The sequence below is a fragment of the Apis mellifera genome, linkage group LG10 (assembly GCF_003254395.2).
Source record: "Apis mellifera strain DH4 linkage group LG10, Amel_HAv3.1, whole genome shotgun sequence".
NCBI lineage: Eukaryota > Metazoa > Arthropoda > Insecta > Hymenoptera > Apidae > Apis > Apis mellifera.
In genome coordinates, this window is record NC_037647.1 from 8,075,554 (window position 1) to 8,100,692 (window position 25,139).

At 36.3% G+C, this 25,139-nt stretch overlaps 4 protein-coding genes across 6 annotated transcripts in view; 3 read left to right on the forward strand and 1 right to left on the reverse strand.

Annotated features, from left to right (window-relative positions):
- Nucleotides 1-25,139, reverse strand: part of LOC412233 (pseudouridine-metabolizing bifunctional protein C1861.05) — a 31,800-nt gene that overhangs the window by 3,031 nt on the left and 3,630 nt on the right. Inside the window, exons 7-8 of the mRNA XM_026443421.1 lie at nt 4,698-4,903; nt 3,950-4,149 (exon numbers count right to left, since the gene is read on the reverse strand). Coding sequence (XP_026299206.1) covers nt 3,950-4,149; nt 4,698-4,903 — 406 coding nt within the window. The remainder of the gene's footprint in view (nt 1-3,949; nt 4,150-4,697; nt 4,904-25,139) is intronic.
- On the forward strand, nt 570-1,742 carry LOC551516. Its single transcript, XM_623911.6, has 2 exons — nt 570-1,125; nt 1,246-1,742. Exons 1-2 carry the CDS (start codon nt 849-851, stop codon nt 1,632-1,634), a joined length of 666 nt encoding a protein of 221 aa, XP_623914.1. The 5' UTR covers nt 570-848; the 3' UTR covers nt 1,635-1,742.
- Nucleotides 2,362-3,555, forward strand: LOC551488. Its single transcript, XM_623883.6, has 4 exons — nt 2,362-2,549; nt 2,627-2,693; nt 2,808-3,145; nt 3,212-3,555. Exons 1-4 carry the CDS (start codon nt 2,513-2,515, stop codon nt 3,472-3,474), a joined length of 705 nt encoding a protein of 234 aa, XP_623886.1. The 5' UTR covers nt 2,362-2,512; the 3' UTR covers nt 3,475-3,555.
- LOC100577343 lies at nt 4,712-24,588 on the forward strand. Of its 3 annotated transcripts, none has more exons than XM_006564448.3 (5): nt 4,712-5,020; nt 12,306-13,427; nt 17,231-17,669; nt 21,120-21,483; nt 23,829-24,588. In XM_006564448.3, the coding sequence occupies exons 2-4, from the start codon at nt 12,708-12,710 to the stop codon at nt 21,404-21,406; spliced, it is 1,446 nt and encodes a 481-aa protein (XP_006564511.1). In that variant the 5' UTR covers nt 4,712-5,020; nt 12,306-12,707; the 3' UTR covers nt 21,407-21,483; nt 23,829-24,588. The 3 variants fall into 3 exon arrangements, with proteins under 3 accessions (XP_006564511.1, XP_006564512.1, XP_003250469.1); XM_006564449.3 differs by lacking the exon at nt 4,712-5,020 and adding an exon at nt 6,203-7,345 and having other exon boundaries at nt 23,834-24,588; XM_003250421.4 differs by lacking the exon at nt 4,712-5,020 and adding an exon at nt 6,204-7,345.

Here is a 25,139-nt window from a genome sequence, read left to right on the forward strand (position 1 = left end):
TACTTATAAATACTTATTAAAAATTCGAAAAAGATGAATCAAATTTAAAACTTATAATTAATATTATAATTAATACATTAAATAATAGAGAGCATGCATATTAGCATTTTTATTTCATTTACAATTTAATAATGGAAAAATAAAAATGAAATATCAATTATGTAATGTTATTATAATAGAAATTTAAAATAAAATCCTTCATAAATAATATTTCCTGTTTTAAGTTCGCTAATCGCTTAATATTCTTAATATTCTTTTAAACATTTTTTTTATTAAATTTTTTTATTAAATATTTCATCAATACGAAATATTTCTAATTTTAAATGCAATTTTATAAAATTTATTGTTTAATGTATATTTATATTTATAAATGTTAGAATTATTATATGTTGAAATATAAAATTATTAAAAGTTAATTGCTCATTATTTTTTTAAGATAATAGTGTATTTAATATTAAATCAATAGTTTATAAAGATTAATTTTTAATTTTAATTTTAAAGAATAGAGAAGAAAAGTATTATTAAGTATTAGGATTGAAGTTTGGATTTAATAACAAATATCTATTTCATCAAAATTATTTTATATATCAATGTTATTACATTAAATATTTTAACTACAAATTAAGAATTTTTTTTTTATAATAACTGCTATGTTATAGTTTATATATCGTGAGATAGTCATGATTTTACAAGGTTAGGTTAGATGGAAAGTTACATGGTCACTACTCAACATAGCGTGTTTGGGTGTGGTTAATACCGTGAGATCTTTAAATCAGTAGATTTGAATTGTTTGTCATACGCATTGTGCTATATTGTGATTTTTAGTATTCACAAAATAATTTTTTATCATGAAAAAAAGAAGTTTTTCCGGCAATATTGGTGTCGGTGTTTTTATCATTGCTTTTGTGTGTGTTTGCGTTGCATTTAGTACACCAGCATGGTTGGTGAGCGATTATCGTATTACTGGTGCGAAACTTGATAAATTAGGCCTTTGGACTCATTGCTTTAGATCACTTCCAAATCCTCAAGAAATGGACGCACCTAGACGCTTTTTTGTTGGTTGTAGATGGGTTTATGATCCCTTTACTGCAGGATATACTGATATTCTTGGTTTTCTTCTACCTCGTAAGTTTTCCTTTTTATTTTATTTATTTTATTTTTATTTATTATTATTTACTTTCACTATATTTAATAAATGAAATAATACACTATCATAATTAATTGTTAATTTTTTCTTTGTTACAGCATTTATGATAGCAACACAGTTTTTCTTTACTTTATGCTTCCTGTTAAGTCTTATATCATTTTTATTGATATTATTATTTACTCTGTGTAGTGATCCAGAACAAAAATATTATGTACAACTTATTATGATAATTGGATATCTACTGCTTATTGGTGGTATAAGTGGTGGATTGGCAGTAATTATATTTGCTTGTTTTGGGAATACTGAAGGTTGGATGCCTGGACATGCTAATAATTTTTTTGGTTGGTCTTTTATAATGGCAGTTGTGGGTAGTGTACTGACTATCATAACAGGTGCACTTTTTCTTGTTGAAGCAAATATTCAACGTAAGAAACGAGAATATTTAAAAGAATCTCAAACAAGATTTCAGCTTGAATCTCGTACATGATTTAAAATAAGATTTGCACAATATTTTAATACCAAAATTTTGTAATATTATTCCGTCCATATATTAGATAATTTTTAATATTAGATTTTTTATATTATTATTTTAGTACAAAGTATATTATAATATGATTATTAATAATAATGATTATTAATAATAAGATTTGTATTTTTATAAGTTTTATATATACATATTATGTAAAATTATACTAAATAGTATGGAAAAGGAAATCTTCATATATTAATTTTAATGTTTTTGTTATTTATTAACATTTTTGAAATTTAAATATATAAAGTAAAATTAAATGAAAATATACTTAATTATTCTATCAAGAAATCTCAATTGTATGCAGTAAAAAATTTTTTTTTATTATAAATATAGGAAATTGTTAAATATTGTATAAACTTCACAATGCAAATATCCACTGCCTATAGTGAATCTATATATAAAAAATTTATAATAAATAATAAATATAAAAAATACTTGTAATTTACATATATAAAAATATTAACATATCGATATGTAATAATTTAATTATCCGTCCTCGAATGTATATTGAGAAAAAAATTACTTTTAATTAAATACAACATATTTTTTGTAATATATGCATTTTTCAATAAATGAAATTGAATATTCAAAGTAATTATTATTTACATATACAATATAATTTTAATAATTTGTTTAATAGGTTATTTGTACAAATATATAAATATTTTCAACTTTTGATTATAGATCTAGGATATCATACATATTGTTGGCAAGACTGACACGATGAAAGGTGTGGCAAGTTTACGATAAAGATTATTTTTGGACTTTATAAACAAAAGATTTATTGGCGTATGCCAGTAATTTACAGTAATTAACAACAATAAACAATCGATATGTCTGTTAATAAGCAAGATTATCACCGTGCATCAAGTAAACAAAATTATTTTTTGTATTGTATTATTTAAAAAAACACTCATAACCTCTATTAATTGGTCATTCTTTTTTAGACGCGGTAGTATTTGGTGGAGTAATTACATATATTGCAGGATTATTGTTGGTTATGGCATTTACTAGGTAATTTAAATTTTTGATATTGACATTGATAAAAAAGTAGTATTTTCTAAATATTTTAATTAAATATTTTTTATAATTTTTATTATTTTATGAATTTTATTTGATTAATTTTAGTCCATATTGGATTGAATCTTATGAAGAGACTTTTAGTAATTTTAAACATATGGGACTTTGGGAATATTGTTTTGAACAATTCAGATATCCATATTATCAATTTGATAAACAATTTGATGGTTGTCATCATATATTCTCAGAAGAATATTACGTGATCAGAGAGTGGTTATTACCAGGATGGTTAATGATTGTGCAAACATTTGTCACGCTTGCTTTATTATTTTCATTTTTTGCACAAGTTGTAATTGCATTGACTTTAGTTCGATGGCCTTTGAAATTTGTATTGAATTATGAATGGATTCTTTCAGCTAGTGCTTTCTCATGTTGTGCTATAGCAGGTAAATAGAAATTTTACATCAATTATATGAATAAAATTTATTTATTCAATTGATTTTAAATTTCAGGTACCGTACTATTTTTAGCAGTATCAATATTTGGTGGGCAATGTTGGCGCAGAGACTGGTTAATGTATCCAAATTTTAATCATTTGTCATGGTCATATGGTTTAGCAGTTATTTCATTTATGTTTCATTGGTTAGCTGCATTTTTTTTGTATTTAGACGCAAAGGCTGGATATAGATTGCGCAAACAATCTAGTAATTTAGTGATGCAAATGCAGCCCAATTTACAAAGTCATCAAGGATTGGCAAGAGGAGGATATATATAATCTATCGTCATAGCTGTTACATTAAAAAAGGATTTAGTCACAGAACAATTTTTAATAATATCAATAACAAGTTGATATTTATAGTTGTATCTTTGTTATGTGACATTATCTTATATTTGAAATCTGCCTAATCTTAGCGATTAATTCCGTCCATTTTTTATAATATTTTTATGAATGTATGTATTGAATATGTATATAAATTAAGAAAATTTCATATATTACAATAGCTTAATAATCTTTACAATTTATTGAAATTAAAATATTACATATCCTTGTAATTATTTTTTATTGTATAATTTTATACAGAAAATATGTTTATATTATAAAAATACGTTTGATATAATGTTCATTATATCAAATTTTATCGTATGTTTTGAAATTATAATTATACGGGATTGAAATATTTTAATAAACAGATATAGAAGAAGACTTAATAAACAGATAGAGAAGAAAGACTTATATAAATATGACTTACCTGGAATTTTTGAATATGTTGCAAGCTCTAATAAATATTGAATCGTATCTAAAGGTAGATTGCCATCAAGTACAATGATGCTTGAGTTCTCCACATATGATTGATATTTCTTCACTAGATTTGGGCTGATACTCGTAAACACTTCCATTTCACCGATTCCGAAACGACATTCACCTTTATAATCGATAATTGTGGTACATCTTGAATCATCAAGTACAAAAATATATATAAAAAAAATAATTAAAAATTATATATAAAATGAATATTATCTTTATATATATATATATATATATGATGTCAAATCATCTCTTTAATGTATGAAAAAAATTATATATGAAGAAAGCAAAAATGAATTCACTTATGAAGTGAAAATCGGAGACAAATTGTCTCGAGGGATCAATGATTATGACACCAGATCAATTATTTGCTAAAAAGCGGATAAATTAATACTAATGATGAATTTTTACTGTCTTTGGATTCAATATTGCATAAGGATAATCTTATCCTTTTTTTTTGTTCTTTATAATGATTAATTATAGTATAAATTATAATGATTGGCTTTAGTATAATTCAAGTATAAAAAAACAAAATTATAATTAATGATTAAACAATCAGAAAATTATAATTTTGTCAAATAGATAAAAAAAAAAAGAAACAATTATAATTATTGGGATAATTTATTAAAAAAAAAAAAAAAAATCGATGATCTAACGTTCGCGGAATATTAACGGAGAAAGGTAACGCGTACCTAGCTGTGTTCATATTTGACAACTGCTCAACGGTCTGGCCACCATCTCCTAGACTTTTAATTATAGCTTTCCCAGGCTGGTCGTTACCTACAACGGATATTAACCGCGTAGCATTCAGACCAAGGCTGATCAAGGCGTTGGCGATATTTCGTCCGACCCCGCCGCAACTTTCTCGGCTTCTACCGGCATGCGTTCTACCATCGTCCTGAAAGAAAACGTCGATTATTGATCCGGAATATGGAAAAGATGCGCCGCCTCTAATCGCGCGTCGAATACTACGGGGCTCGATTGATCGATCGTCTTTGAATTCTACATAATAACGGTAAGCGATCAGTAATTAATCTTCTTGTCTATATTATTTTTTTCTATTCTTGTTAAAAATGATTTTTTTAATTAAAAATCCTATAGCGATCCCGTAAAGAGATAATATATGTATATATGAATAATAACAGATGCTTTTTGTAAAAGAAATAATTAGAAAAAAATATTTGAAAATATTTGCGAAAATGAATAGAAAAATTATTTTAATAGATATATAAATGAAATAATAAAATTTTATTATTTTCTTTGATATAATTTTCGATTATTTTATAATACATATATGTTATGAAGCTGTTTTTGATTATGATTATATCTGTAACACATGCTGTCTCGAGAAATTATGTTCAAGAGATTAATTTTTCTCTATGAATCAAGAATAAATATGGGAAAAGCGGGAAATTTTTCAAGGAGATTAGTATTTCGCGCCTTTCGCGCACTTTTCCATTTCTATCACAACGATTCAATTCGAGGATTTAATCTGAAGATATTTGCAAAATCAGAAAGAGGAAATCTTGAATTGATTATCATATTTATATTCGTTTGTGTTTCCTCTTATTTACGTTTTCGAAAATTGTCCTCTTTTGTCTTTCTATTTTAACTGGCTTTTTTAATCATTTTGTCTTTTTGTTTATCTTCTTCGCGCATCTTTTTCAACATTATTGTATTTTCATTTTTCTTTTTATCTTATGATTTATATTTCTCGTTTCATTCACAAAATTATCCTTGTCAAATTTTATACTTTTTCTCGAGCAGTTTTTTGCTTCGTCCTCTCTTTCTTTTCCATGCATAATCTTTCTAACGATTGTCTATCCTTATTTCCATCTTCTAAAAATTATTTCTATTCTCCTTTTTTCCTATTCCATCTAAATTTTTCCTCCTCTTTTTTTTTCCCTAGATTTTCCAAATTATCTTCTTTTTTTTTTACTCATTTACTTTCATCTTATTTTTATTTTGTTTCTATTTTTCCTTATTTCTTATATTTTCTGAGATATTTTAATTATTCCCTTTCTCCTTGAATCTATAGTTGACGGCCTTCCTTCACTTTTCTATTCATCCCTCAAAGTTTCTCACTACCATTTATTTTGCTTCTCTCGCATCTGCATTTCCTTTCTATTTTCTTCCCAATCTCTTCTGAATCTACTTACATTATTCCTCATTTCCTATGTATTCTCACAGATTTCCAATCTTCCTTCTCTCTCGCCGCCACTTTCTCTCTTCTATTTACTACTCTTTCCCTTTCTTACTAGCCACGCACCCTTCACCCCTCGAAGCACACGTGCCACCACAGATTTTCCACCACCACGCTCTGTCTCTCTCTCAAAGCTACGTTTCCCCTTCCCATCGGCCACCCCTACCAACGCTCGATTCACCCCCATCGAGCTTTCTCCCCTCCAATGCCATCCTTTCTCTCGCACACGATCCAACCTCGCCACCGCCGCCTCTCACCGATCTTTTCTCTCGTTTCATCCCTTCCGAGTACACCCGAACCGATCGTCGATCTCCGTCTCATCGGTGGTCGCGCTGTCTGTCGCCGACACTGTGCAGCGCGACCAGTCAGTCCGGTTGCCTACCTCGGGCGCTGTTGACAGCCACCCTTGTACGCGAGAAAATTCTTCCCGATGCCAGCCGCGTTACCACCACTGCCTCTTCCACGATAGAGTGGCAAGGGACGTCGCGACCAGTGGCCGTCTTCCTCCTCCAGACGAGAAACTGCCGATATTCAATTTCAACGTGGTGCCGTTTTGTGTGTCGTTTCTAGATAAAACAATCTTATATCATTTTCACCAGTGTGCACGTATATACCGCGAGAAACGTGAAGTCGAGTAGTGATTCGATAGTTGTAGTAAACCGCGCACGTACGTGGGTTTCAGGGTTCCAAGTGTTTCGTTATGCGTTTAAGCTGTTGGTCCCGCTCGATTGCTGCCAGCAGCTAGAATCACGGGATCAAAAGTAAGGGGTGAACAGGAAGGGGTGAGAATAGGAACGGCTTAGAGTTTAGAGGGTCGAGGGGAAGGATGATGACGAGTAAGCGGAGGACGAGTAACGTGGGATCATGGTGGTGATTGATAGTGGTGGAAAAGCAGCACCAGAAGCGGTAAAAACGGAACGGCGGAAGCAAGCGCTTTTGGCATGAACGAGAAGGAAAACAGTCTCGATGAGGCTCGCGGTCGCGGCGATGCTTATAGACGTGACGTGACTGTCTCGCTGTACCAACGCTCCTACTGTTCACGCTCGATCCTACTCGTGACATTAGTGATTCTTATGACGATGTGTGTGCTAGATTCACCATGGTGTGTCACCGTGACAGCGTAACCCACGTTTAAAGGTCAGTAACGAGACGTACATGGGGGACTTCTCGAAAGGTCTCTCTCTCTCTTTCTCTCTCTCTTCGTCTCGTTTTCGTAATCAGCTGGTTTTTACTCGATTTTCTGGCAGCAGTGTGCAGTCACGTGTGTGCAGGGCGAAAAGCCAATAATAACACCATCGGTAATTATTCAAAAATTCCGAGATTTTTAAGCGTTCATACAGTTTTTTCGTCGATAAATTTTCATCGTTTCTTCTTTTCTTTTTTTTATTATTTTTTTTTTTTTTGAACAATGAAGAAGAATAATACAAATACAAAATCTTGCAAAGAAAGATAAAGATTCGTCTCCTCTAGAAGACATAGCGAATAATTAGACCGCGAAGAAGTATGACGGATACAAGGCCGAGGCGATCGAGGCGGGGCCTTTACAATAGAATAGGCATCGAATATTCGTGTATTGTCATTGAATGGTGACGAGAGAGAGAGAGAGAGAGAGGAAAGGGATCCGTGGAAAAGCTACGATAAATTTCTGCGGGAAGGTCGGGAGGAGGATTGCATAACGTCGACCCCCTTCTCCCCTCGTCCTCGGCTCGGTCGAGTTTCAACCCTCAACCCACCACCACGGTTTTCCCTTCTCCGGTATATCCAGCTTCTCCTCCAAACGATAACAAACATTCGCGCCGATAGCTAATTAAAAGCTCTCTCTCTCGCATAAAACCGCTCCTCCTCTTCCTGGCCACCCCCTCCCTTCGTGTTTCTTTCTTTCCTTTCGTTTCTCCGCGTCTATCGTGTAACGAAAGAATTTTAATTAAAAAAGACACCGACATCTATTCTCCATCGTGAAGGTATTCGCGATGTCGTTTAATTCACTAGACAAGGTCAGGTCTCTCTTCACTCTCTGTTCCAAGCTTGGCGAGAGAAAGAGAAAGAGAGATAGAGAGAGATTTCTGTCTCTTTCTTTTTCCAAGCGACACCGGGGGCGAAAAAAAAGGGATCATCCTGTGGGGATCGATTGTCCCCGCTTTTTTTCACCGGTACTCGCACCAACCTGAACACGCTGAACATTGACCCAGGACATTGACTGTCTGAATCCTCATCTTTCGAGTCTTTTTTTTTCCTTTAATAATAAATTATACGAATCGTCGATATCGATATATATATATGTATATAGGAATCGTTGCGTTAAAATCAAAAGTTAAAAGTTGGAAGTTTTCTTCCAAGCCTAATTTGTAAATGTATTCGAGCAAGCGCGCAGCAGAAGAGGGGTTAAACGATCGATGGGCCCTTCACTTTCTTCCGTTATCATTCTTTCCTCTACTTCATCCTCATCCTGTATCGTAACATCGATACTTTCGAAAGAGATAGAAAACTTGCCAAACCAATCTTCCATTCCTTTCTTTTCTTCTATCATCCTCCTTTTCTTTCATCCTCCCCCTCCCTCCCATTAAGAAGATCTTAGAAGAAAATTTATCGACGACGAGATTTCTTTTTGTTCCGTCCCGATCCCCTCGTTTCTGTTTACCCTCTTTCTTTTCTTAGATCCCGCACAACGTGCACTTAACCACCCACACGCGATGGATACACGTACATCTGGACATGTGTGCATTCTGAAGCACGGATGCATGTATCGTCTCCACTTCTCTCTCACTCCATGTGTTTATCTATACACGTAGCTACATATATTCTAACACGAGGCTCGAGAGGACTGTGGTGCAGTGATTCCCAACCATACGTGCCTACGTATTCGTTCTGTGCCAAGAATTCAAACCCGTTAATTCATCCTCGCGAATCCTTCATACGTTTTCGTCACCCTTTCTCAAATCTTTCGACAATTATCGCCTTAAACACTGTACGAACTTTGAATCTTAGACAATGTATTACTTCTCAAATTTCCTTCCTCCAGAAACGCTTCAACCATTTCCGCGCACATTTGTCACACTGGTTATTCGAATTTCCCTCCAAATATACAATGCAAACTCGTAGCAAATTAAATCGTTTAATTAATAAAAACTTTCATATCGAATGCACGCGTTGAGTAAAGTTTACGGAAACATTGAAATATCCTGTACGAGGAAAATCTAAATAAAGCGTTAAACGAGCGTTAAAATAAGGCGAAAGAAGTGCAAAATGACAAGTAACTTAATAGCGTATCGTAAGTATATTTCTTTTCTACCATTATTCACGAACGATTCTATCCTTGAGTAATAAATTGGCCGATATTTCAATGATTTGTTATTAGAAATAACACGCTCTTAAATCGTTCGCAGGATACAGAAGAAGAATCTACAATCTTCCAAGTATCCAAGCTTCATTCTTCATTTTCGGTTTTAATTCATCATTCTGGTTTATATCCGGCTCACAGTCGCTAACACGGTTCAAAACAAAGTTCTCATTAACGGGATAGACACTCTGCACTCTATTTACCGTATTTGCCGAGCTTTTGAGGCGGAAAGCAAGCGAACGATGAATACTTTAGAGAGTGGCCGCTGGTGGAAAGAAGAAGTTATCAAGTTTTTAGAGGGAAGGAAGGGTTGATCGTTCAACGAGTACAAAACGAAAGAAAATTTAACGGGGCTTTAGCGGTCTTAAATGTCATACAGCTGTTTGTCACCCCGATTATTATTAAATTTGTTCGACGACGATGATCGAGCAGTGACATTTCGACCCACGATCGAATTCACCATTTATTCGCGCGTTGCTCGTTCACGTACACGCGTTTCTCCTCGCTTCGACATACACCACCTTCCTTCCTCCCCCTCTTTCTCTTACTTTCGCAGTTTTCTTCAATTCGAACGAAACGAAAGCAAGTCGGGTTGACGTAAGCCGTCTAATAAGAAACACGATGCTGCTACCGATACGATTTCTGTTAAAAATAACCAATGCCCAGTGGCTGCGCATCTCTGGTACATATACACACATATATATGTATGTATATCCGACACTATCATCCCTCTGGTGGGTTTGAAAAATTTCCAGTTCCGAATCATATTTCTCTTTGATTATCAGAATTTGAAAAAAGAGATCATGAAAAATTGGTATGCTTGTAGTTTCGTCTAAAAATATCGTATAATATTAAATTGCAAATATATACAAATTTTGTATATATTTTCTTGGGTGCAATTTCCTTTTTTTTCTTTCTTTCCCTTCTTACTTTTTCGCTTCGTAGAGTATACAATATACGCGTGGAATGAAATGTCATTTCGTGCGTCGTTCGTAATTTTGATCGTTCTTTTTTTTTTTTTTTTTTGCATTAATACGTTTGCTCTTTGTCTTTCCTTCATTTGCAGTTGTTCAACTCGTTCCTCCCCGCAAAGAGAGAGAGAGAGAGAGAGAGAGAGCACAGCGCAACACGGCTAGCTGGCTAAGGGAGATCGATAATAGAATTGCCTATTGCACGCTAGAACTGTCAGAAAGAAATACAATTTAGCGAGGCACACGCTAGCGACCTGTTCGTGCCGTTTCACGAGCGGCCGATATTGCTTCTACGTGATCTATCACGATGAAAGCTAATAATTACTCCTTGCCGTATCTGTGCGCCGCTCATTGCATATCGGATATAGTAAGCGATCGTGCGTGTCTTTTGTGAAATTGAGAGAGAAATCCTTTCGAGATTTTGTTTAAAAAAGAGAGAAAAAAAGCGAACTGCAAGAAAACCGTTCGATTTTGATTTTACAAGATTTAACCCTCTGTTGCATTTAAATTTCAAAGATGTAATTGCTATTTTACATGGATGCAAAATACATATAGACACGTATGTATTTGTTTTAAAAAAATAAGAATGCCGTTAGAATACCATTTATTATTATTTATTTCATGACCAAAAATTCATGCAATAAAGGGTTAATTCTCTACGAATTTATTCAAACATTCAAAATATCTTCTTTTTCCGAGAATAGATCATAACTAAATACATGCACACCCCACGACAGTTCGATTCCTCGAGCTCAGACAATCTCAGGATTAATTCTTTCATTTCGTGCCTATAATATCCACGCTAGCTTTATATATCGGCGAACTTTATTGCTTTCCCCTTGCCCGCGACTTTATTGATGCGCATTTCTGCCCGCTCTTGCACCGATATTTTTATCAATTTTCGACAGAGTTATCTCGACAGAGAAGAGAAGAGGGAGAAAGCGAACGGGGACGGAACGGACGGTGTCCGATATTCCGCAAGATAAATCGTTCCCCTATCGGCCAACTTTATTGCTTTACATCGTTGACACGAATCTGTGACGCGGTATTGCCGGAACAAAAGGCCGAAACCGACACTCGATTGCTTTCTGTTTCGATCGTTTACCTCGAATCGTGTCCTGCTAACTGGCGCCATCAATTTCGGGTAAACGGAGAGGTCCCTTGCCTTCCTCGGTTTACGTACACCTTCCGCAACGAACTTTCGATAACCCTTTCGATTCGATTTCAAAGTAAACGTGATCTCAAATCGCGATTCACGATCGTCACGATCGAAATCATTTACGAATAGTTGAGAGGATAGCGAGTGATAATAGAATCAATAAGTACAATGATTTTTTTTTTTAGATATAGCGAATCTTTTAGGTAGAAAATAGAATTGAAGGAGATTGAATTCTCGATGAAACGACGTAAGCAAGTGATCTAGCGTTATGGTCAGACGGTAACGACAGAATGTATTTGTCAGACGGACAATTGTCCAAGCGGTTGCTTCGAACACTGTAATCCGTAATCAAACTGGTCCTAATCAATCTATTAACACAGAGGCAACACAATCCCCTAACCCAGTGAACAGAGGACCGCTCGCTGTAAACTATCGGCCGGGTAAGCATGTTCCAGGCGCTCGTATATATAACATACATACATATATATATATACATATATCTCTCCCACAAACCATTCGAATCGCGCGAAAATACTCCATACTTTTACAGCGATCGGTCCTTCAAATCCATCCGACACGACACCGTCCATCGACATGATTTTTTCCATTTTCTTTTTTCCCCTCTTATAGGAATCGTCATCGGCGATCGCGAAGGAATCGATAGAAAGAGAGGAGCAAAGGGGAGAAGAAAGAAGCGCGGCGTTCGGGGGAAGAAGAGAGAAAAGGGAGATATATAGAAGCTCTCCCGATTGGCCGAGAAGTTACAATAGACCGCTACCACTGTCGGGGGGCTCGCGTGACACGCGCCGTTTCTCACTCTGCACATTTGCTCGTCCACCTCGACGCGGAGGAAGCTCTCCCGATCTCGATAAACACACACACACACACACACGCTCGCGTACACATACACACACATACATACACACGCACGCACGTACACACATACACACACGCGCCTCCCGCTTCCATTCTCCACCCGGACGGTATAATCCTTAACGACGAGGACACGCGTACCAGGGAGGCACCGATAGTATGACGGTGATGCTGCTGCAACGTTCAGTCACCCCGCAGTCGACGCACAGCCAAAAGACAGCGAACAAGGACTGCAACGCGAAGCCACCCTTCTTATTCTTGCTCGACGACTGTCAAGAGCACAGCCACTCCGTTGACACTACCATCACCACCACGACAACCAACAACAACAACAACAACAACAACAATAACAACAACAACAACATTAACATTAACAATAACAATAACAATAAGAACGACGACACGCTCAAAGGAGGTAGCAGAAGAGACAGTAATCGTTCGTGCGTCGCCGACGAGGCGGCGGCGTCGGTGACGTCCCAAAGACGCGCCGAGTGTGGCCAGGACGTCGCGATGCGATATTACCGGCTCTGGATATACACCTGTAACTTGGTGCTGCTCGGTAGCGCGCTAGGCTTTGCAGCCGCGGTCTCACGAACCCTTTTATTCACCGGTGATCCACGCCGGTACGTGGTGCCCGGGGTGCCCCGTGCATACGACCCGACAGCCCTCTACGCTTACCTGGCACTGGCCACGCAGCTGGGCTTGGTGCAATTGTTGGGTTGTATAGCGGCGAGGAGATTGAGCGCAAGACTTCTCAACGCCTATTGGGTCCTGCTTCTCGCGCTTCTTTTCGGCGACGCCGTGATCGGGGTCGCCTGGGTCTTCCGGTTTGAGAGGATGCGCGCCGAGCTCAGGCCTACTCTCAGGCAACGATTGCAGGTCAGTATTTTATATATATATATATATGTATATATTTAATTCTCTCGTTCCTTTTTTTCTCTGGGAACGTTTGTAAATCTGAACGTAGCACAGTCAGATTGTCTTTCGCATGTAATTTTATCGATCGATTTAATTTCTTTTTTTTTTTTTTTTTAAGTATTAACGTACGTTAAACTTCTGAAAGTAATATCAGAATTCGTTTCTGAACGTAGCACAGTCAGATTGTCTTTCGCATGTAATTTTATCGATCGATTTAATTTCTTTTTTTTTTTTTTTTTAAGTATTAACGTACGTTAAACTTCTGAAAGTAATATCAGAATTCGTTTCTGAACGTAGCACAGTCAGATTGTCTTTCGCATGTAATTTTATCGATCGATTTAATTTCTTTTTTTTTCAAATATTGACGTACGTTAAACTTCTGAAAGTATATCAGAAATGGATAAAAGAATTCGTTTCTGAACGTAGCACAGTCAGATTGTCTTTCGCATGTAATCTTATCTTGGAATCGATCGATTTAATTTCTTTTTTTTTTTAACTATTGACGTACGTTAAACTTCTAAAAGTAATATCAGAAAAGAATTCGTTTCTTTTTTTTCTTTTTATATATTATCCCGTAATAGAAGTTTCGTACGGAGAACTTGATTGGCAAAATCCTGGAATCTAGACTCTAATCATGGTCCAGCGATCCAATCGTATAATTCTCTCCTCCCTTGCTACTCAATGACCTATATTATCTCGGCCAGACTTTTCCATCGGAGTAAGAAGTTTGCGAAGAAATCTCTTTTCTTTTGATATATATATATGTGTATCGTATTCGATGTGGCTTTATTCAACCTCCGAGGGAACTTCATCTCAGGTCACCCTCAGGATGACCTGCCGTGGTAAAGGTGGAAGAAAAGTTAATCGTCGAAAGATGTTTCCACCGAGGGAAACTTTGCAGGGAAATCAACTTTCGAGAGAAGGAAACTCGATCCGTCCTCTTGATCGATCGCGAGCGAATTTATTTATTCGCCCAATTTCCTCGATCGATAGCAATTCGACCACGAATAACGCACACAGGCATCCGCGATACGGCATCGCTTTATTGTCCAAGGGGAATGCGCGTTCCCTTATCTAGATTCGTATCAAATTTGTCCATATTTATGACGAGACGGATTTCGAGACGAGTTGTTGAACGAGTAGTTCTCAGCTGCTCGGCTCGGGTTATTAAAGAAAGAAAAATCGCGCACGACGAGCAAATATCATCGAGTTTTATGCTCGACGAACGAGCGGCCCGTTATACGCATGTATGGAAGGGAAAGGAATTGTCGTTAGCTGAGGAATAAGTGGCTCGTTTTCGCAATAAGAGAATCGGTAATATCGCGATCAAGAGCCCCGGGATGGATTTCTTACGAGGGGATAAATCTACTCGAATCGAGCCCGGGCTCGATTTTTCCCTCGATTCGTGCGAAATGGGGAAGATAAAATAAAATAAAAAAAGAAAAAAAGAAACGGAAGAAGATAATATACTGTGTATCGACGCGAAAGAATACATCGAGCAGGGTTGAAGAAATTATCGAAGCCCCGCGATATATGTCTTACCGTTAGAATAATTTAAAACGTCTCTGCTACGTTCGATTAAACTTTCGCCCGAGAAGCTAGAAATTTCGCGCCTCCTCTCGATCTCTCGTCGAAAAAGTTTCGAACAACGATAATTTTATCCCAAAATTCGACGTGGAAGAATATCGAAGCAGCGGAAAAAAAAGAAAGAAAAAAAAGTAGCAGAGAAATCGGTTTTCAGGGGAGGAAAAAGATGGAGAGGAAAATAGGGGAGGCGTGGTAGCTCTTATCACTTCCATCTTAACGTTCGATAAAAGTATCGGAGCAAGGAAAAGGATAGGTTTCCGGTGTCGAAGAATGCCGGGATCAAGTCCAAAGTTCGCTCGCGTTGCTGGCAGAAAAATCGTCGGTGAATCATAAACAGGATGATGCCTGAGTTGGCGAATCTAAGTGGCAATCGTACATTTTCATCCCCCAATAATCTTAAAAGAGAGCTTCTAGAAGCCGATTCAATCTTTCTCCTTTTCATTACGTGGCGATATTTCTCATCTTTCCCCCCTCTTGTGACAAACTTTGTCCACGTGTATGATTGAAACGCTATTCCCGGTATTCAATCGATAAACATAAAAAATATACAGGGTCGACCGGTGGCCAAAAATCGATTTAATCTCTGCCGCGAAAGGAATGGGATATAACGTCGATCGTTAGACATTGGAGAATTATACGGCCGCGGTGTAGACTCGGTTAAATATTAAAATGATTTCAATAACTCTAAATTCGATTCGAGAAGTAACTTTGTTAAGGCTCTTGCAAAGTCGCGCAACGACAATTCTGCATCCGACGCATCTTCGTAATTTTGTCTGATCGGTATTGGCCGATCTGGACGAGGAGTACAGTCATGGATGTTATTCATATCGTGTATATATATATATTCCAATTATTTATAAACGTGCAAACATACTTGGCAAACTTTGCGCCGTTTCTTTGTTGTTTTTATATCCGCGTTATTATTATATCGTGTGTGTATAAAAACATGTACAGGGGGAAGCAATGACCGATTCGATCGAACTTGAAAATCAATCGATTTGTCATTCTGAATAGTACGGAGTAGTATATATATATATATATACTTGAAGGGATGAAGGAAGAATAAATTAACGCCGATTGGAACGAATAATGGGTTGGAAAATATGAGGAAATTAATCGATTCTTACTTGGACTTTTACTTTTTATAAATGGCGCCGTTTATTTTTAGAGAATTCTTAATTGCCGATTGAAAGTTTTAATCGTCCCACGTTACCACCTATCGAGCGGAAACAAGTTGAAACTTTAAATAAGCTTCGCTGAGCCTAAACAGTCTGAAATTTTTATCAATCCTACGCGTTGATGTATTATAGTAACTACACACGCGTTCTTCGAAATTCTCTCTTCATCTTTATGATTTGATTTTAATAATCGTTAAAAATTCTTCGTTTTTCTTCTTCGAAAAAGAAAAAAAAAAGGGAAAAATATTTTAGTTACACGGAAAATATATATTCGGGGATGAACTGGGTGGCGGAGCTAATTAAGAAAGAGTGAACTAGTTTACCGGCACCTCGTTACTCGTCGTCACGATGAAAAATCAGTGTCACGGGGATTATTAACAATTCCGATCTTTGGCCCCCGTTTCACCCCGTTTCTCTATCTGCAGTCATTATTCTTAGCCCCGTTCTTATCTAGGTCGATCGCATAATCGACGGAAAATGTGCGTATCCTCGAATAATCGACCTGGATACATATTCGGTATCGTCCCCGCCCGATTTTCTATTACCCATCCACGCTGCTCTAAAATCCTTTCTTCCTTTCCAAAAAACTTTATCGCCTCTATCTTCACTTACTCTTCCAACCGAAAAATCTGCCAAATTGTCACGAATTATCCTTATCGATCGATGACGTGTAATAACGAAGAAAAGAACCCCATGGAAAATCCTGCAAACGGTAATTTAACTCTACGACTCTCTATCGGTCTAACTCATAAATAACGGTTCGATATCGAAACGACGGTTAAAAATATCCATTTAAAAATATCCGCAGCCGATACTCTTTCGGCGGACGATGCGTAAATTTAGCCTCCATCGGATCGATAACGTTTCGAGCGAAGTCGAAAACTTCCCAGTTCTATGAACTTCGTTCTTCCGCCTACGTACACACACACACACGCACGCACGCACACGCGTATAGAATTTGATTATTGGCGCGAACTCGGATTATTGATTTGGTTGCAGATGGAATACGGGAAGGATCTACGATTCAGCGAGCAGTGGGACCGTTTGCAGAAGGAGTTCACCTGCTGCGGCGTGACCGGCCCTAAGGATTTCGGTAGCCGATGGCCGCTCACCTGTTGCGGGCCGTCCGGCAACGTTAGCGACAGTTGTCAACCGTACGCGAGGGGATGCGAGGAGTCGTTGATAAAATGGCTACGGAAGACCGCCGACTTGCTGTTCGTCTTGGGCTTCTGCGTGATAGCGTTCGCCAAATTGTGTTTCCTCGGTATACTGCGTTACGAGATAAGGGAGATGATACAGAAGATACGATTGTTAAGGGAGCCACCGCCTCCGGCGACCACCCTCGCGCAACCACCATTCTCCCAAGTGATACCGGAAGCGACCAACAACGGGAGCATCGTTCGACGCACCACTCTGCCTAACGCTGTCACCCCTTCCGGTACGTTTCCTCCTGATACGATTGTTTTCGTGTAACTTTTATCGAATCTCTCGTCTTTCCAGCAATTGGAAAATTAGAAAGAGTTCGTTGAGAGTTCTTCCTCATAATTTTTGTGAATTTTTGGAAAACTTTGGGAAAAGATTTTGGAGGTGTTGCAATTAAAAATTAGAAAATTAGAAAGAGTTCGTTGAGAGTTCTTCCTCATAATTTTTGTGAATTTTTGGAAAACTTTGGGAAAAGATTTTGGAAGCGTTGAAATAAATGATTTACCGAGTTTGAAGGTTTCACTTTATAATAAGGGATGTGCAGACGTTTGATTTTGGGCGATGGATACGCGAGAAGGAGCATGGCATTAGGCCAAGTTTTCTAAGTTCTATCGTTATTTGATGGTCGCACGTTGTGAAGAAGAAATGATTATTTCCAAGTGTTTAAATAGTCTTACATCAAAGCGTTTTATATGCGAACTCGAGAATTGCATAAAATTATCCTACCAAACAATATTAAAAAGAAAGCAAGAAAGTTTGTAATCTATGCAAACGTGGGAAAACAATTGTTCGTATCTCGCGGAACTTTTAAAACAGACTTTTGCTCACTTTGCAAGAAAATTCACGAGGGAAAAATATAAATAGATATACATATATATATATATATATATATATATATATACATATCTATAAAGATATATTTTTCCTCAATTGGAAATTCTCACAGAGAGAGCTGGCAACTGTTTATCGGGGATTTCCGGTGAAAATTTCATTTTCGCTTCGAGATTTACCAAACAAATGGATTAACGTTTATTAAGGTCATCCCCACGATTCCTATTACGACCCCTCTTCTCCATTCTTTTTTTTTTTTTTTTTTTTCACTTCTTTCATCGACTTCTCTCGCAGCTGGCTGGCTTCGCAGTCAATAGCACTTACACGGTTTAAATGATGCAAAAGCGTGACGAAGAAAAAAAAGAAAGAAAGAAAGAAAGGGGGAAAGAAAAAGAAAAATAGGATTAACGGCGAAAAGGTAACGAGAGATAATTGGATAAACACGAAGTTAACCGTACACGGTGTATCGATGCGACGTCAATGAGAAATTGGGAAATTGGAACGGGAACAAACGGAGCTGTCTCCAAGTATCTTTTCACGACGGTCTATCTCGTACATACGCGAACTAAAAGAGACTGAAAACGAAGCTGCTGAATAGGACGAAACGAAAGTTTCAATAGTTTCTTGACGAGGATATATGTACAACGAAAAATACTGAACTGCACTGTGCAATCACCGAATCAATCAATCGAGATTCCTCGAAGATAAACATGATAGTACACCCAGATCGAGATTCGTGTTTCGATCACCGCGGTTTCATCGACATGCGATTTCGAATAAATACGTTTACACCAGAAGAGGGAGGCAAATCACGCGAGCTTCGATCCTCGTAACAAATCCAAACGAAGATTTACGATCTGGATAAGCCTCGCAAACGAGGAAATATTCTCCAAGTATTCTTCCAATCCCTGATAAAGGGGTTGCAAGTAAATTTCGAGTAAATTGAACGATATACCGAACACATTTTGAGGTAGATTTAAATGTGTGAAGGGAAAGCGCGCGAAGGAAGGAGAAAAAAGTGCCGAAAAATAATTGGCACGAAACGACAAAGGGGTTAACGGCACGGAAGAACTGCGTGCAAGGAGGAAGGAGAGTCGGCTCGTTTCACAGTCGGCGAATGTGAAATAATTCCACGTTGGAGGTTGGCCGATCTTTGGGTCGGGGCTAGTCATTTAACTCGATATAACTCGGCCGTGTATGCCTGCCTCTGCACGTTTTCGGGATCGGAATAGAAGAAGTAGGGCATTGCGTGCTCGAGTATAATAAGTATTTACCACCCCTCCTCGTACCGTCTCATAATTATACAAACAGATAGAACGAATTTTAAACTTGATAAAGAGCGATCGTATACACGATTTTTTAGTTCAAAGGTCAAATCGCGAGACGATAAGAGAGGGAACAGCGTGAAAATTGATTCTGTTTAAAGTCTATTATCATCAGCCGCGCGATTTATAATCGTTATAAACCATCTCTGTACGATTCCTTTGAATTTACGGGCACGAGAAGTGTATCGATTTTTTTTGCCAGGCCAATTTTTCTTTACGGATGTTAAAATATTTTATAATGAAATATTTCGATAAAATCTCGCAGTTTCGAAATCCTCCGTATTATCTTCTCGAAGTCTCTCGATTGTCTGGTAACTGTTGAAGACATGAAAAATGCTTCTTTGATCAATCTTGTCTTCTTTTTTTTCCAGAATTGATCATTCCTCCAAAACACTTTTTAATCCATTTTTAAAAAGAAACTCAGATAATCATTATTCTCGACAATAAAAAAAACCATTTTTGTCGATTTTATTATTCAAATTCTTAGCACAGCTTCTACCAATGTAATTCGAAGCTCGATTTCTCGATAAAGAAATAATAAGTTTTTTCCCTTTTCATCTCCATAACAGATTTTACAAATTTTTCTATTTTCTGAAACGTATGGTAATCTGCACACGTAGAATCGTTGAAAGATTAGCGATCAATTTTTAAACAGCAGATGAGAATTGAAAGATGTATCGACACTGGTTGCCATCTGTGCGAAACATTCATCCAATGCATGGAAATGGGAAGAAGAAGAACTTGTGGCATAACCCTAAACGAGCATAAAAATATCCATCTTATTTTCCGTTGTGGGGGAGAAAAAGGGGGAGGGAATAGTGGATATTATCTCCCCTTATAATCGAATTTACATCCCTTTCGAGAACCGATCGAGAATATAATCCGCAACTTGTTCAACCATCCACTTTCTTATCTTACGACATTACATCAATCTCGAAGATTGTAAAAGTCCTCGAGTGTTCATTATCGGCTCGGCCAATCTATGGGGGAGGGGGTGGGATGTTATCTGCACGAATGCGTGCGATCAACGGATCTCGAACGAGCAAGCTCGATCGAGCTAAACTGATAGGGTAGACGTAGGTATAATAAAAGACTGATAACACGCGAGGTACATCAATAACTACCTTAACGTTACAATCATTATGGATGTTAATAATAGAACAGCGGTGTAAAAGTCAAAGGTTCTTGCGATTGTTTTGCCATTTCTGTGCCACGCAGAAAGTGACACGAGAACGCGCATTATCCGCGTCGATAATGAAGATTATATATTCGGAATAGTTGATGAGTTTCTCGGAAAAAGAAAGAAAAGAAAAAGAAAAAGAAAAAATTGTGCAATAAAATTTACAAAACAGAAGGAAAAATATATACAATTATTTTTCGAAATTATCGCTCGAGAGGAGGATATTATATGTTATTCAAAACTTTTTTCAAAAAATTTGAAAAGTCACTAGCGTCACTAGAAAGAAATATTAATATCCCTTTCGCGAAATTATCAAATCTTGGATCACAGGGGAAAATTTAAATTTCAGGAAACGCATCGTTGTTGATTCAAACGGAGGAATGCAACACCGGAAGGCATCCTTTGTTGGCGAACAATTTGCAGGATGGCGGGGCGGACAGCGACACGAACAGTCATTGCGCGCTGATCCTCGAGGAAACAACGCCTACCTCGGCGAACCATAATTGCGGTAACAGAGAGAAAAGCAATGGCAACAACAATTACGAAATGCGAGAATTCAACAGGAGGCTGTGGTTGTCGAACGGTGGCAGCCCGGGCACGGGTATAACAGCCGGTGGTCAAAGCAGGCGCACCTGACTATGGAAGTGGTGGCGAAACACGTCGAACCGTCTCCTCTACAGGAGCAATCGGTCTGCCGAGATCACCGTGTATAAGTAAGCCTATCTGTATACGCGCGGCTCTGACACACACACACACACACATACACACACATATACACACGCGCGAATATTAAAACATACGAGAGGGCAATTTTTTTTTTTTATTTAAAAAGAAAAGAGAAGCGACAAACGCGAATCAACCTTCGGATTTTCATTTCATTTGATCGTCGAGTAATAATTAATCGATCGTTAAAATGATCCGAGAGACAAGGATTGGAGAATTTTGTTTATTGTATATTATAATTGTATATAAGAATTAAAACAATCGTGATATGGTAATATTTCTTTCGATTCGAAGAAGGAAGGGAAACTTGATAGGAAGATCTTTCACTCGGAAAGAAAAGACAATACACACGTTATTATTAGGCAGAGATGTATCGAAAGATATCACGTTCGGGTTATTGATTTCCGCGTGAAATCGACGTTTCCGTCGAATCCGAAGGGAGATTCCTGCTTTGATCCTTCCTTTCCTTTCCTTCTTTTTTTTTTTTTTTTCGACTCTCAAATCACGCGTTCCTCGTATCTCTTTCTTCGTATCTTTTTTACACCGAGTACAGGGAACGAGTAGATTATTCTAGCGTCGCGATTTCATACCGGTTTTAGAGATCTCAGAGTCCAATCCTCTTGCTCACAGAGACTTAGTATAGTTTTTTTCTATCCTTTCTTGCTGCAATATTAAACTTCTCGTTATTTAACCTCGTATCAATATCGTAGCGACATTTTCGAAACGCCCACTATTCGTTTCTTCGTCGTTAATTGATTAGTTACTTGCTAGATCTGTGAGTTTCAATCCAAGAAAATGTCGTGAGCAATGTCCCGGCAATTATCGAATCACTGACGTCTGCATAAATACGAATAATAATGATTAAATATACTGTTGTAAATGTCGCCTCTATGATAATTTGAATAATGCTGATTCATCAAATAATGGTCGAATGATTTTACTTTTTTTCTTTTTTTTTTGAGAGAGAGAGAGGCAGGGAGGAGGGGGACATTTTTTTTATCAGTTGCTATCTTCTTTGTATCCATTTTTTTCTTTGCGATATGGATCGATTTTTTTATTTTTTTTATTTTCCATCGATGAATTATTGGCGACCAGGAGGGATCTGTAAATTCAAGGCTCGTAAACACGTGACTATTAATTAAATATTAATGAAGGAAGTATTACTAAGAATATTATTAAGAACATATGTGTATATGAACGTATCATTTTGCTATTTTATTGTAAGTCAAATATGTAATGTTACCGCATAATTTATTTAAAATTATTCAAATAATGCATTCTTTTTTTAATTATCTTCATTTCTTTTGTTTCTTATCTTCTAACTAAATGAACATTGTTTATAATATAAATTGAGTTTTGAAATTACAAGTTGCCGAAAAATTAAATTAATCTTTTTTTTTTTCTTTTATTAATTTTCTCGATATCTTTCTATTTTTATTATCTATTAAAATGAAATGAAAATGTATATAAATTTATTTCGAATTTCCATTTATTTTATTTCCATTTAATTATATAAAACTTGTTTTCCTAAATATAAAAAGTATTTATATATATATATTAAATTATTTTGCATATAAATTATTTACGCGCGATAAATATTCAATAAATAACGAGAAGGAAAGGAAATGAGTGTTCAAAAGAGTTGGACGCCAACAATTTATCCAATTTCTTTTTCTTTTTTTTTTCAAACTTAGGATAGAGTGAGAAAGAGTGGAAAAGAGAGAAAAATACATCGATAATCAATTCCGCTTATTTTGATTTAATTCAATTTCATTATCGAAGAGAGAATTTGCGTCAATCGTGTTGAATTTAATCATTTCGTTAATTTTAATCTCCATTAATGATCCTCTATTTTCATCCTCGAATTCTTCTATCCGTTCCATGAACTCCGATGATCAAATTAGAATCAAATCATTTTGCTAATGTTGATTCTTAGAGTCAAGTTTTCGGTTATTTATTTTTAGAAAACGAGATTAACTGACGGATTCATTAATTTATATAGATATACATATACCAAAAATTTTCTAGAATAGATAGGATTATTCCATTAGTGTAAAACGAGGTGCTGTATTGCGAGCATTTATATCGCGAAAATAGATAAGTCGCGTCCGATTCGAGTATCGTTAAATTAAGTAAGATGGCAGGGACGAATATTAGAATAATGAAAAAAATAAATAAATAAATAAATAAGAAAATATAGAATCCAAAAGACCAAAAAAGACCAGTTTAACTTAAAACGGGATAAATCGATATCGCGACGAGATTAATATAACATAAACGAAACGACCAAATCAAGTTTATACAAAATACTAAGGCGTATCTTCATTTTTTAAAGGATAGGTCCACAAACCGGAGCTAAGGTTTCTAAAGATTCTACTGACCTCACGAGCACACCAGCCCACAATAAGCGAATAACGTTCAAAGTTTTGCGCGTTGCAAGAAAAATGTATCGTTAATCCTCGTTAATAGTATCGAATAAAATACGCTCTCCTCGGATCCTCCTGTTAGTCGACGATAGAAATTTATTTATACAAGATGAAACTGTTTCGATCGAGTGCTAGTTTAGACTAGTGTATAATTTTATCGGTATTCCCGGTATTCGTTTCCTCGAGGTGCACCCACCCAAGCGTTGAGCGTGGAATTCGCTAAATAAACGAGATTTTAAAGATACATTTTCCTCGTGACATCGTACATAGTGCAAAGTCTGCATGATAAATGCTATTATTCCAAAGTGCTGATGAACGAAATAAATTTCTTTTTTGCGAGTAACGAAACAAAAACGGACGATGAAGCGCGAAAATCGACACGAACGAATTACAAGGAAGAACGAACCAACAAATCGATGGGATAAAACAAACAAACAAACAAACAAACAAACAAAAAAAAAAACAAAAAAAAGAAAAAGAAAAAAAAAAGAAACAAAAATTATGAAAAAGGGAAAAAAAGGGAAGGAAAGAGGTGCGTCGAAGCTGCATAAAGGGAAAGAAGAAGGCCTTTCGGTATCCTTTCGATTCTCTTTCTACGCGTATTCCTTACATGTCTTTCCGTCCTCGTACGGTCGGTGAACAGAAAGAAAAAAAAAAAGAAAAAAAGAAGAAAATAATCAATTACTTTTGTAGATTTATTTTTAGCAGTAAGTTTTTCCTATACGAAACTATTTCTCTTTAAATCGAACTAAAGAACAACACGGAGCCGTTATACACTAATTTTTACAGCGCGAATCATGTGAGCAGTATGTCACAATATGTAAAATATAATTATCGTCGTTGTTACATAAATGCGATATCTTTCTGCTATTTGGTTCCTATTTTAAGTAAAAAAATTTCAACATTATATTATCATATTTATCGCGAGTTCAATTATGCAAATAATAGAGATTATTCCCCAATTTTCCACCGTTTCCAATATATACAAATTCAGATACAAATCCAATAAAATATATAAAAAAAGAAAAGACGACAAAAATTGTTCAGTTATTCAGAAACACGCACTATTGCATTAGATCACGAGAAGTAGAGTATAATGCGTTGCTCGTGACCAAATTTTTTTTATCATAAATTACGATAACAATGAGATGTGTGAAAGGTTAATCGGTTTTTATCATGCGAATGTTTTTTTAATTTATTTCATTCTCGAGAATTAAAAC